We start from the raw sequence: 13,911 nt of genomic DNA on the forward strand, positions 1-13,911 counted from the left end.
TCTTCTGGAGACTAAACAATCCCAGTTCTCTCAGCCTCTCCTCATAAGTCATGTGCTCCAGACCCCTAATCATTTTTGTTGCCCTCCGCTGGACTCTTTCCAATTTTTCCACATCCTTCTTGTAGTATGGGGCCCAAAACTGGACACAGTATTCCAGATGAGGCCTCACCAATGTCGAATAAAGGGGAACGATCACGTTCCTCGATCTGCTGGCAATGCCCCTACTTATACAGCCCAAAATGCCGTTAGCCTTCTTGGTAACAAGAGCACACTGTTGACTCATATCCAGCTTCTCGTCCACTGTGACCCCTAGGTCCTTTTCAGCAGAACTGCTACCTAGCCATTCGGTCCCTAGTCTGTAGCAGTGCATGGGATTCTTCCGTCCTAAGTGCAGGACTCTGCACTTGTCCTTGTTGAACCTCATCAGGTTTTTTTCGGCCCAATCCTCTAATTTGTCTAGGTCCCTCTGTATCCGATCCCTACCCTCTAGTGTATCTACCACGCCTCCTAGTTTAGTGTCATCTGCAAACTTACTGAGAGTGCAGTCCACACCATCCTCCAGATCATTAATAAAGATATTAAACAAAACCGGCCCCAGGACCGACCCTTGGGGCACTCCACTTGAAACCGGCTGCCAACTAGACATGGAGCCATTGATCACTACCCGTTGAGCCCGACGATCTAGCCAGCTTTCTATCCACCTTACAGTCCATTCATCCAGCCCATACTTCTTTAACTTGGTGGCAAGAATACTGTGGGAGACAGTATCAAAAGCTTTGCTAAAGTCAAGAAATAACACATCCACTGCTTTCCCCTCATCCACAGAGCCAGTTATCTCATCATAGAAGGCAATTAGGTTAGTCAGGCACGACTTCCCCTTCGTGAATCCATGCTGACTGTTCCTGATCACTTTCCTTTCCTCTAAATGTTTCATAATTGATTCCTTGAGGACCTGCTCCATAATTTTTCCAGGGACTGAGGTGAGGCTGACTGGCCTGTAGTTCCCCGGATCCTCCTTCTTTCCTTTTTTAAAGATGGGCACTACATTAGCCTTTTTCCAGTCATCTGGGACCTCCCCCGATCGCCATGAGTTTTCAAAAATAATGGCTAATGGCTCTGCAATCTCACCCGCCAACTCCTTTAGCACCCTCGGATGCAGCGCATCCGGCCCCATGGACTTGTGCACGTCCAGTTTTTCTAAATAGTCCCGAACCACTTCTTTCTCCACAGAGGGCTGGTCACCTTCTCCCCATGCTGTACTGCCCAGTGCAGCAATCTGGGAGCTGACCTTGTGCGTGAAGACAGAGGCAAAAAAATCATTGAGTACATTAGCTTTTTCCACATCCTCGGTCACTAGGTTGCTGGAGTGCAGTGACCACTATGTATCACGGGGATGACTGTCTGTTTCTTCAAACTCCCCAATTTGTCTGTATCCATCTGCTGTTTCTTGTCTTCTATTTAGACTGCAAACTCTGTGGGGCAGAGTCCATCTTTGTTTATTTATACAGCGTCCAGCACCATGCGGTCCTGGCCCATGACTAGGGGTCCTAGGTGACACAGTAATGCAAATAATAAATAACTCCGAAGAGAGATTTTTTTTCCAGATGTGACTGCAAGGCTCTGCTGATGCATTATCAAAGCAAACTGTGTAAATGAGACCTATCCCAGAATGTACTGTAGATGGCATCAAATCTAATCAAAAGTACACTGCTAGAGCTACCTTTTATTCTTTGCATCTCAGGGCACCTTGCAAGATAATAAAATGAAATTTAAATAGCAACTCACAATTATGACTAACCCAGTCAGATGATATTTGGATTGATAGTGTTTTATAGTTAGTTTGTAAATACAGGGCCAAATTCTGCTCTTAAACACACCAATATATATCCAGAATAACTCCACTCCTTCCATGACTAAAGAACGTTGTAGCAATACAAACATCCACAGATACTAGGAAATTAATAACACAGCTTAAATAAGGACTGCTGGAGATCAAGCAGAAAAAGAATTTACTATCAGAAGTGTAAAGTATTGACTTGCAAGAAGAATCTATTTATAATGAAAGACTTTGTATAATACCAATTTGGAATTTAACTGATAGTAAAGCACAAAATATTTTAATTCTGACTTTCAAGAATTTCTGTGGCACTGATAAAATACAAATGACAGGTGACAAAAGAGTGGAAAGAAATCATATACGCAGGTGCTAAAGTCTATTCCCCCCCCCTCCCAGATAACAGCCCATTATGCAAAATAAGAGGAAAGAATAAATCACAATCAAGAAAGCTTTCCTTGAAGAATGAGTAATAACTGCATGGTTTCTATAGTGACTTTTATAAAAATGTTGTATATAAAAAGGGATCTTATTTTCAGGGATAAAATGACAGCAAAAATACTCGGGGGAGGGAGAGTAAAGAAACAGAAATAGGAGAATTTAGACAGTGCACGTATCATAGGGACTTTTGCCATATCCTTAGATTCAGCTGTCCTCTCTGTTCCTCCTTTTTAAAAAGGATGTGTCAGGAAGGTTGATTTCATTGTCCATAATGGAAGCAGGTGCTTCTTTTGTCTTTCCCACTCCCACTCTAGAGTGGGAGGTACAATCTAACTGTTCAATAAATGTGAAGAGAAATACAGAGGTGTTGACATAACACTTTCCCTCCTTTCCTCCAACCTTCTGCCAAAATTGTGAATGAACAATTTAAACTTCCTTATTCTTTGCTGTATGAAGAGCAGATGAAGTTTCCTATCAAAATTATTTTGAGTCAATATAGTTCAGGTGTGAAATAAATGTAATAAAAAGTGTTCATTATATAATTTTCATGCCAAAATCTGCTCTGTTACACTGGTACAATTCCACTTCAGCGACTTAAAAGGGACTGCCCACGTGTAAATAAAAGCATTGTGTGGTCCATGATATCTACTGCCAAGACTACTAAAATGTGGTTGCCTTGGTGCAATAACGCATTCGAGCATTGTAATGGAGATTTCAGCTCCAGATGCTGTGAAAGAATTAAGAAAACAGTAATAGGAAACAAGACCATTTTTAAAAAAGTGTTGATGGTAAACAAAACATTACCATTTAAACAAAACACAAACAGGGTTAACTTTGAACCTTAGCCTGAAGTCCTTGGGCTTGATTTCCACTGCTTAGCACTCAGTGTAGCTATTTACACCCGTACAAAGAGGGTTTAAAAGACTATTCAGTTAAAATGGTAGCATTTGATACCTGCTTTGTACAGACGGAAATGACTACATAAGGTGCAAGGCTGTGGAGAATCAGCCCCATGTGCTGACCCCAGTTGGAGTACTGACCAGTTAAGGACTGCAATGTTGGGGCATTGCTAGGGTGACCGTACATTCTGTTTCTGGACCATAAATATGACTTTTTGCATTGTTCCGGTTGGTTTACTTAAACTATATTGGCCAGAAGCATGTCTAGCTTCTCTCAAACCTCTCTTCTTTCCTTTCCATTGAGGTCAGACACACCACCCTCCCTATCTCTAAGCTCCTTTTACTTCCTCTTTGATTCTGTGGCCCTTCTTTGAGGGTGCACCGTCTGCAGGATATAGACAATCTGAGGCAGAATTAAAAAAAAAAATAGCAGGAGGCAGCCTGGCAAGTGCCACACTGGGCCCAACATAGAGACAGCTTCTGGGCTAGACTTCAGTAGAAGTGAAAAGGGGAAGCAGTACTGGAATGAGAGCCAGGGACCAGCGAAAGGAGGTTGAATGAAAGTAAATAGGATGATGGTAATATGCACCCATCAATTGCATGTCCTCACTCCAACCAATCCCATGTCACTTACTCCTGCCCATCTAACTACAGTATCTGTCTAAGGAGGTGAAGTACCCATTACTGGAGTATCTGAGCACCTCACAACACTCCTGTAAGGTAGGAAAGTGCAACTTATTCCCATTTTATAGACTGGGAACTGAGGACAGCGGCTAAGTAACTTACCCAAGGTCACACACAGTCTGTAGAGGATCATGGACTTGAATCTACATCTCCTGAGTGCTAGTACACTGGACCATCATTCCTCTCTTCCTCTAGTCCCCAGTGACAAACACTGTCTGTTATCAATCTCTCTCCCATCCTTGCTCACACAAACAATCCCCCTTTTCACCCACCCTTTCAGCCACAAAAGCCTAACCCATCACCCCCAACTACCAAAACCATTTCCAGTACCTGCCACCACTGAACCTCCAGGTCAAGGTGTCTCATCCAAATCCTCTCATACCAGTTCCCTGACTCCTGGTGACAACTATAAGAAAGTGGCCCTGGTTTGGGGTTTGAAAATCTGGTCACCCTAGATATAGGTTAACATGATAAAACACATAGGCAAATTCAGTGTAATTCAAAATATTACATTAGAGAAAGGATATCTTTATATTTAAAAAGCTCACACTAAAACTGTGAAATCCACCTAGGATAAACTGGCACTTAATGTACCTGTAAAACCTTAGCTGACTCATCCAAGAGATGCTCTATGCTCTCATTTTCAGGATTAAATTTGTTAAGCTGCTGGACCACTATTTCAATATGTTTTTCAGGGCCGGCCATCTTCACCGTGCAGAGTCCTATAAATAAAGTAAATCATTAAATTTTCATGGCTCCTTCAATTGCAGCATAATGTATGTTGATAGGCTTGCAGAGACACATGTACTGCAGTACTGTAAATGGGAACATTCAGATCAAGCCTTCAAAATCCCAATTGCCCAACCAGAAGGGCTAAGAGAAAGAATGAACAGACGCTATAAACATCAATAAAGTAAATGACAAATGATGAGGCCTCTTTTATTCTGACAATGTCTCTTTTATGATCATTAGGATAACATTTTCAACTAATTTCAGTACCAGGTTATTGGGTGAAGTATATCTAAAACTTATTTTGGAGAGAAACAGAAACTCTAGCATGCATACTTTATGGGCCAATTTCTGCCCTAATTTAACCCACAGAACTTTCCTATTGAGACGTAACTGAAGATAAAACTTTAGTCTTAAATACAGTCTGAGGGAAACAAGTCAAGATTGCACATTACCCCCTTACTCTGTTCCCTTTCCCTCCTGTCGCTTTGTCTGCTGACATCCCTCATTGTGCTATGTATTACTCATATAAGCAACAATTTGTGGAACTGGCTCCCTAGATTTAAAAGAAGTCTCTGTCCTGAGAACATTTTTCTGTACATCACCATGCCTGTTTACATTGCCAGGTAAACATAAATAATAATGTTCGGTGAGTAAAGTCATTATCTTAGTCCAGCCATGCGAACCAAAATTATCACCAATTTAATTTTTTCATAGTGAAAATAAAATGTTAAACCCTCCAAAATCTTGTATTTAACATATTATCATACACTTCTGTTAAAAAAGAATGCTTGATCAAGATTCTAAAAGGCTGTTAGAATACTTCCTAATACAAAGTTTCTGTACCTTGCCTTCCAGCACTACTGCGTTTCACTCAAATTGCCATAACATGTTTAAATACTAACCTCAAACTGTTGAAAGGAAAATGAGTTTGTGTGATTATGTTTAATATGGGCATATAACTAATGGATCTGATCAAAACACAACTGCTAACTAGTAAAATTTCTGAGCAGTTTTATTATTATATAAATGTTATAAAGCTACATCGTGTCTTTAAGGGACAGCCTAGGCATGAGTGGTGCCACGGAATCATACTGCCACAGAAAAAGCATTCTGCTTCAGGGAAAACACCGCCCAGAACCATCCAATGTGCAAGAGGAGAACATTCACTTCTATATCCTTTTATGGGGTATAGTTTGCTCCATCCAAGAATGCCAAAATTCTTTCAGGCTCTAAAGATTTAGATAAGGGTGCATGGTGGGATAAGTATCTCTGTGGTTATTCAGACTGCTCTAAGGCTTCCAATCCAACTCTCACTGAAGTCAAAGGGAGTCTTTCCATCTGCTGTAATGGGAATTGGTTGGGGCCCTCACCCTCTGAACATCCTGAGCTTCACACATCCCCAGTAAAAAAAATAAATAATAAATAGTTAAATGAAAACCAAGGTGTTTGAAGCTCTATAATTAACAGTCAGAACCCCTGATACAGGTACTATGTAAAAGAAAAAAATTCTTAACAGCAGCAGTTCAGTGAGTGACTATATTTAAACAGATTGACTTTAACAGGTTTTATTTTTAAAAATGATTATCAGATTGTTTATTCTTGATGCTGGCTTCAGTCAAATAAAACAGAACCAAATTCACATAAGGTGGAAGGGCACTAAAAATCAGGAGTAAAAACCACAAGCTGGTGCCTCGGCATCCTTCTGTTTGCAAAGTATAATAGGAGATTATATTTTCTAATCCTGAGCTATTAAAAAGTTTTCAGTGTCAACAGACATTTTACCCTTCACTACCGTATCCAGAATTTCAATTAATAGCCTTAAAAGGTTGCAACCCCATTTACGTCAGTGGAACTACAGCACCTTCGTAAATCAGGACCGAATAAGGTTTTTGTGAAATTCAATGAGATTGAGTAGGTGCTGCTCAAAACGACCCAGATGCTTTTCTCATCTATGTGGCACAGAAGGAAACAAAACCATGGAAACTGCAAAGAATGTGGGGTAAAAAGTTCCACAGAAGGGAAATATGGCTACACCAGAGCATCCCCACTTAGCATATAACTTTCTGCACCCCTAACATTTAATCACACCACCTTATGGCCATAATCAACTGGAGTCCGGGTACAACTTCTCTTTGCAGCATGCTTTTGTCTTAGGGCAGCATAACTTTAGATGGAAAAGGGGTGTCTGTGTGTGTGTGTGGTTTTTTTTTAACCACACAAGTGGTATGGATGTACAATAGCAGTTATTCTAATGCGTGCTGACTGGTTAAAGGACCAGATCCTACATTTGATATTTTCCTACATATCCTACCATGAATATATTTTAATGTGTGTAATTGCATGCTCTGTAATATGCATAGTAAAAATACTTTGCCCTTATATAGCGTTTTTGTATCTGATGATCTCACAGTGCCTTTTACAGGTATTAATCCTTACACAACAACCCTCAGGCAAGTCAATTTTATTATCCTCATTTTACAGATAGGTAAATGAAGGGACAGAGTGATTAAGAGTGGTTGTCCAGGGTCACCACAATCTGTGGCACAATTAGGAATAAAGGTCAGCAGTCCTACCTCTCAATATTCTGCTCTAAAAAAAGACACACCCTGTCAAAATATTATAGTCTGGTTTTTTTTCCTATTATATTTATAGAATTCTAGTGGCTGACTAGATGTTTGGTTAAACTATACCGCGAACTTTTTTTTTCCCCCCTTCAGTGATGCACATGATCACACATGATTCACCATTTTTGTCTTATCTCTGTTGTGTCTGTCAAAAGTATACATTTATGGTCATGTATGTAACAGATGCTGTTTGTCTGTGTAAGCCGTGTCTACTCGCTGTGGCTAGGCCAACTAGACTGATGAACCTGCTACAGCCTTGGCTAAGAGAGTTGAATTTTTTAGCTTAGGTGGTAAAGATTCAAGTATTAAGATCCAGAGGTCCCTCCCAGCTTTGATCCCTGCTGCCAATGACCCACCCAGGGGCATTGGCATTACAACTGGTGGCCTCTATAGTGAACTGAACTAGTAAGTCTCTGAAGCACATAACATGCTTGCCTGGCCACGGAGAGTATGTAAGCTATTATGCCTACTTGGTGTGGCACTTTGTGCCTATCTGGTGGTGGCTAGGCCAACTAGACATCTGAGCTTTGTACAGCCACAGCTAAGAGAATAGGCTCCTTTAGATCAGGCAGCAGAGGATCATTTATTAAGCTCCAGATGTCCCAAGTTTGATCCCTACTGCTGACAATGCACCCTGGGGTGTAAGCAATTATAACTGCTTTGCCCAGTGATGTTCATTATAGCAGTGGTTCTCAACCTGGGGTCTGCGGACTCTGGGGGCCTGCAGACTATATATAAGAGATCCGTGAAAGGTTATTGTTACCATAAAATAGTGGCTTTTAATCCCTGGGAGTCTACATACTATTTCCAAATGGGTCTATACCGCCATTCAAAAAGTTTTAGGGGCCTGCAAATGAAAAGAGGTAGAGAACCACTGCACTATAGAATGCTTACATGCTAAACAACCCCAGAGAATAATAGTGTTTCATGTATTTTATAGTGTGGAAGCTACATTAGTCCCAGGATCTGAGACACAAGATAGGTGAGGTAATATCTTTTACTGTTGGTGGAAGGAAGAAGAGCTCTGTGTAGCTCAAAAGCTCGTACTGCCCATCAACAGAAGCTGGTCCATAAAATATCTCATGTATTTTTGGTACTTTTCATCCTGAAGGATCCTAAAGTGCTTCAGAAACATGCCTGTGGCTATCTTCCTGTCTGTCAATGTTACGCTTGTGGAGTAATTGAAGTACAATTTACTTGTCCTATTTTAGTAATTGTATATTGACAGATTAGTTAAAATAACTGCATGTATGTAACACCTCTTCTCTAACCTCTGTTTGTTTGTTTGTCTCTCAGCTCCCATGATAGAGACCACGTTTGGAAAGTGCCCTGTACACAGTGAGTGTGACCAGACAGAAATAAGGATGAAAAGCAGCTACCCCTGAAGTGGTAGGGGAGGCCACCAGCAAGCCTAATAAGCTCCACAGCAGAGTGGGAGAGGGAAAATTTTAGCAAAGGATACTGGGGCAATTCTCTGGTCTTCTAACAAATAAATAAACTAAAGGATGTTTTACTTTAATTTCTGCATAGGGAGGGTGGACACAACTGGGCTTTTAAGGTTTCATCACTGTTTAATTTGCAATGAAAGAGGTGGTGGGGCTCTAGGTGTTTCTTTTTGGCAGCGAGCCTCAGAGGGGATGGATGGGGCGAGCCCTAAATCGGGGTCCCCCTCGGGCGGGCGAAGGACCGTGGCGGGACATTTGTATTTGAAGGTGAAGGCTTTGAATCCCTGGGCCAGTAGTAAGGGTCATAGCAAGTCCCAGCCCCCGCCCCCACTCCCACTCCCACTCCCACTCACCGCTATGGGAGCCGCAGCAGAATCAGCAGAGTCCACCTGCCGCGGAAACTACTTGGTTCTCTATAGCTAATGCCCGCAGCGTGGGGGCGCGGAGACTTCTGGGATTTGTAGTCGACTCAGCCGTCCTCATTCGTGTATTCGAATGGTCCAGGGAGGAGTAAAAAACTACAAAACGAAAAGCAAGATGGCGGCGAATGTTTACCTACCGTTGCCTAGCAACTGGTGGTCGGGGGACTCCAGCTGGTGGATTTTTTTAGCCCCAGAAACTGCCTGAAACCCAATTAACCGGGTTGACTATAATAATTATTTACTTAATATTATTAAGTGGACGCGTTAATTATTGCCCCGCGACAAGACTACAAGTACCAGCATACAACTCGCCACCCGTATTTTCAGTGGTCCCTTGAGCTATTGGGGCGTGGCATGCTGGGAGTTGTAGTCCTCCCCTTCTGAGCTTGCTAAGGGTAAGGGATCCATGTTACGCAAATGAGCAGCCGAGAGGGAGGAGTGAGCGGGGAGGGGCCCCCTCGCGGCCGCCTTCCAATTGGTCTAAGAGTAGAGAGCGCTGGCCAGAGGCAGAGCACGGGGCTTGAGCGGGTCCGCCTGTGCGCATGCGCTCGGTGAGCGCTGCTGCTGGGAGCTGGTGGCGGCGGTGGAATGTTTTGGGGGCTGTCAATGAGGAGAGGCGCTGCTGCTGCTGCTGGCCGGTGCCTGGGCAGGTCAGCCTGAGGGGGCCCTGCGGGATACTCCTCCGTGGCAGGGCAGAGCCTCCCTCGCGGCTCCTAGCCTGACTGGGGCTTGCGTGGCCGGGTTTGCCAGCCCCGCAGAGCAGCCGGAGGAGGGGACGGGGTTTCGGCGGGTCCCCCTAGCAGCCGCCTGAGGTGCCGGGGGAGAGGGATCCGTAACCCCCCCTCCACGAGCAGCCGGGGCGGGAAGCGGCCCGAGAGGCGGAGGCTGCAGCTGGGGTGATGATGAACAGGTTCAGAAAGTGGCTCTACAAGCCCAAGGTAAGTTGAGGGCAGGCTGCATCTCCGGCGCGCCGCCCCTGCCGGGAGCAGCGGCTCTGGTTTGGGGATGCCCATTACGTGTCAGCCCTTCCTGCACGCCGGAGGGCGAGGGAGCCCGCGGTGCCTGGGTGCGCGGGGCCGGTCCCGGGGACAGGCGCGGGAAGCACCGACCGAGGTGCCTTGTAGGATCCCCCGTGTGAGTGGAGTCCTTGGAGGGAGCCCCCCGCATGGCCTGCCTGGTGGGGGGCACCTGCCCCGCTGTGCCCATCCCATTGCCATACGAGCTGCTGTGGGCAGAGGAGGGGGCATGTTATCGTCTAGGTGTTGCCGGGCAGCCTGCTGAGAGCCCCTCGCGGGGGTGGTGCAGCGCCAGGGAAGGGGTCCGAGGAGGGGGTCTGGCAGTGCCTCCCTTTGGGGAGTGGGGTGCTTCCAGGGGCTCACCTGGACGGTGTGTGGAGCTCAGTAGGGATTTCGGCAACCCGCGCCCCCCCTCCAACCTTGCTTATCTCTGACCGGCATCCCGTGATTTGCTGTATCTTTAACTTACAACCCATTAGATCCTTGGCAGTTGAAGAATATGCGGTTTTTTTTTTAATTATAAGGTAGACCCAGTTTTAAAAGGGAGGCAGCCGAGATCTATAGAGAAATAGAATTTTGTTTTGTTTGTGCTGCTGATAATGATCCACTGTGGTTTCAGAGGCAGCTAATCAGAGACAGCAAAAGGGTGCTAGGATTTGCAAGGCACCGGCATTCGAGTGAGCGGTTTCTCAGCGCGTCGGGAGAGCCCTTCAGGCAGCTTATCTGTTCAGGGAGGCGGGATGACAAAGCAGAGCATGTGCTTTATTGTTGTTTGGACCTGACAACAAAAGAGGACGAGGGGGAGGCTTTCTGATGCTGTTCTTGGGGGATAGTTGTCTCATTGGAGGTTCCTTACTGTGTTTGGCTTCCTATGATGATGCAGAGCTGGTTTAGCTGTGTGACACTGCTATTCTGCCAGTGTAATCTTCACAGTTACTAGGCAGTCCTTTATTCCCTTTGGACTTTTAGTTTCAATTAAACTCATGTAACAGCTGTTTACTGTGTTGTTGCATACAATGTACTCCCAATTTGGAGAGAGATTAGAACCTTCACATTGTCAAATGTTGCTAATTCTATATTTTAATGGAATACTAAATATATATAAAGTGAGAACTTTTAAGTAAAGATTTTGTTACATTGTGATTTTTGTAGATGGAAGTCTTCTGGTCTTGTTTTGCCCCAAAATTAATTTATTAAAACATAATAAAGCAAGATTTGTAAAACAGTTTACACCAGAATTATCAGAAGCTTCTGGGACAGGTAAAGTAATGCTAGGAGTGCAATATTCTCTTCTGTATGACGTTCTTGTCCTAAACAAAAGGATGTTAATATTTCTGAACAGCTATTGTATTTTACTGATGTCTAGGTGATGAATGGAACACCCTGATACTGTAGTTGTGTTTTGTTATAAAGTACCTAATTTAACTCTTGTAAATGTCACTATATTTTTTGTTAAGTTTTAATTTTAATATAATATAAAGTCTCATATTAAATCTTTCAAATATGGTTGCTACTTTCATCCAAATACTAAGAACCAGTCCTTTTGTCGTTTTATTATATATTGGGACGATGCTACAAATACTAGTTTAGGTGATGCTGGTTTTGTAAAATTTCATATATAATTTTAATCCTGATTAATATTTATTTGTTAATTTTTTTTAAAAGGGATATTTTTTTAACCTAGGGAAATCGGAGACAGAGGTGGAATGTTCTTTCAGTTGTTTACTTTATAAACTTGATAGCGCTTTGTATTTAGTCACCTTCATGGTTTCCCCTCCATAGACAGCTTGTTCTTTGTGCACACCTTTTACCCAGCAGCAGGGGAGGGAGAAGCCATTTAAAATAAACAGGAAAACATCTTTGCAGAACCACAAATTTAGTAGGAGAACTCACTGGTAAATGCAGTAACTGATGCTACTTTTAACTTCCTTTTTGAAACTGATTAGATTTTTAAAGTGATAGTGTTCCTTCTAATAGAGAATTCTAGATATGGTGAAACTGATTTACTGTTATCAATAGTACATGCTTGAATACTACTACTGTTTCACTTAATTTTATAGCAAAGGAAATTCTCAAACCTGTGGTGGAAGAGTATTGATCCTCATAAAATCAGTACTGACATTTCAAATAGAACAATTCTCATTATGTTTTAAAAAGAGCAATTACATCACTTAAAAAAAAAAGTCCCCCCCTCCCCCCCCCCCCATGAAAGTATCACTTTTGTTCATATATGGTTTGTTTGCAAGGATGAAAGTAAGTTCTTGTTTCAAACAATTGTTTGTTATTCTTTTCACACTAGTGTAACTTATGTTCGGAATCGGTATTGTTCACTGTAATTGGTAATTGTGTATTCTTCCAGAAACAGCCACTCCTGCAATAAATATTGGTTAAAACATTTGTTACTGTAGAATATTTCTTGACATAACACAATAGAACCAAATACACACAGACTTGATTTCTAACTCAAACTTGTTATTTAAGATGGGAATTTAAGATTAGGGATGCCTGGCACTTTGTCCATGCCTTCCCTGGTTATGCTAGCTGCTTTCCCCTTCTATCAACTGGTTCGGAGTGTCCCAGGATCCCCATAGTAGGTTGGTCTGTCCCACAATTCATTTTTATATAATTTAGCACCCATATCATGGTGATCTTTGGGGGGTGGGATTGCAAATCCAGCACTGTCTGTCTATTCCTTTTCCATATGTGTGCCAGAGATATGAGGCATTCTTACTCTTCTCAACTTCAGCCTGCTGCCACCAGCTCCCTCTTCAGTCCTAAAACTCCTAAAATCTTAGAACTTGGATCTTTGCATAGCAATACATTTTGCTGACAGTACTCTTTTTGGCAATTCTGTTAGTAGCCTTTTAGAATTAATTAACTTAATCATCTGGAGGATGGCGTGAACTGCACCCTCAGCAGGTTTGAAGATGACACTAAACTGGGAGGAGTGGTAGATACGCTGGAGGGTAGGGATAGGATACAGAGGGACCTAGACAAATTAGAGGATTGGGCCAAAAGAAATCTGATGAGGTTCAACAAAGACCAGTGCAGAGTCCTGCACTTAGGACGGAAGGATCCCATGCACTGCTACAGACTAGGGACCAAATGGCTAGGCAGCAGTTCTGCAGAAAAGGACTTAGGGGTTACAGTGGACGAGAAGCTGGATATGAGTCGACCGTGTGCCCTTGTTGCCAAGAAGGCTAACGGCATTTGGGGCTGTATAAGTAGGGACATTGCCAGCTGATCGAGGGACATGATCATTCCCCTCTATTCAACATTGGTGAGGCCTCATCTGGAGCCCAGTTTTGGGCCCCACACTACAAGAAGGATGTGGAAAAATTGGAAAGAGTCCAGTGGAGGGCAACAAAAATGATTAGGGGGCTGGAGCATGATTTCTGAGGAGAGGCTGAGGGAACTGGGATTGTTTAGTCTGCAGAAGAGAAGAATAAGGGGGGGATTTGTTAGCTGCTTTCAACTACCTGAAAGGGGGTTCCAAAGAGGATGGATCTAGACTGTTCTCAGTGGTACCAGATGACAGAACAAGGAGTAATGGTCTCAAGTTGCAGTGGGGGAGGTTTAGGTTGGATATTAGGAAAAACTTTTTCACTAGGAGGGTGGTGAAGCACTGGAATGGGTTACCTAGGGAGGTGGTGGAATCTCCTTCCTTAGAAGTTTTTAAGGTCAGGCTTGACAAAGCCCTGGCTGGGATGATTTAGTTGGGGATTGGTCCTGCTGTGAGCAGGGGGTTGGACTTGATGGCCTCCAGAGGTCCCTTCCAACCCTGATATTCTATGAACTTAAGTGTTCAATCCCC

General features: G+C 43.3%; 2 protein-coding genes across 12 annotated transcripts in view; one reads left to right on the forward strand and one right to left on the reverse strand.

Moving 5' to 3' along the window:
• CFAP99 (cilia and flagella associated protein 99) overlaps positions 1–9,563 on the reverse strand; it is a 101,460-nt gene extending 91,897 nt beyond the window's left edge. For 2 of the 4 annotated variants that reach the window (XM_008175511.4, XM_008175510.4), the window contains exons 1-2: positions 9,013–9,563; positions 4,453–4,580 (exon numbers count right to left, since the gene is read on the reverse strand). In XM_008175511.4, the coding sequence (XP_008173733.2) occupies positions 4,453–4,563 (111 nt within the window). In that variant the 5' untranslated portion in view covers positions 4,564–4,580; positions 9,013–9,563. The remainder of the gene's footprint in view (positions 1–4,452; positions 4,581–9,012) is intronic. The other 2 variants (XM_065597119.1, XM_042845557.2) reach the window with 2 other exon arrangements.
• A 9-nt stretch (positions 9,564–9,572) lies between these two features.
• The window catches only part of ZFYVE28 (zinc finger FYVE-type containing 28), a 284,921-nt gene continuing 280,582 nt past the window's right edge, over positions 9,573–13,911 (forward strand). For 6 of the 8 annotated variants that reach the window (XR_010601593.1, XR_010601596.1, XR_010601591.1 and 3 more), the window contains exon 1: positions 9,573–10,019. Coding sequence is in view for 2 of the 8 variants with exons in the window: in XM_065597116.1 (XP_065453188.1) it covers positions 9,981–10,019 (39 nt within the window). In the remaining 6 variants the exon portion in view is untranslated. The remainder of the gene's footprint in view (positions 10,020–13,911) is intronic. The other 2 variants (XM_065597116.1, XM_065597117.1) reach the window with 1 other exon arrangement.

Source organism: Chrysemys picta, chromosome 5 (genome assembly GCF_011386835.1).
Source record: "Chrysemys picta bellii isolate R12L10 chromosome 5, ASM1138683v2, whole genome shotgun sequence".
Taxonomy (NCBI): domain Eukaryota; kingdom Metazoa; phylum Chordata; order Testudines; family Emydidae; genus Chrysemys; species Chrysemys picta.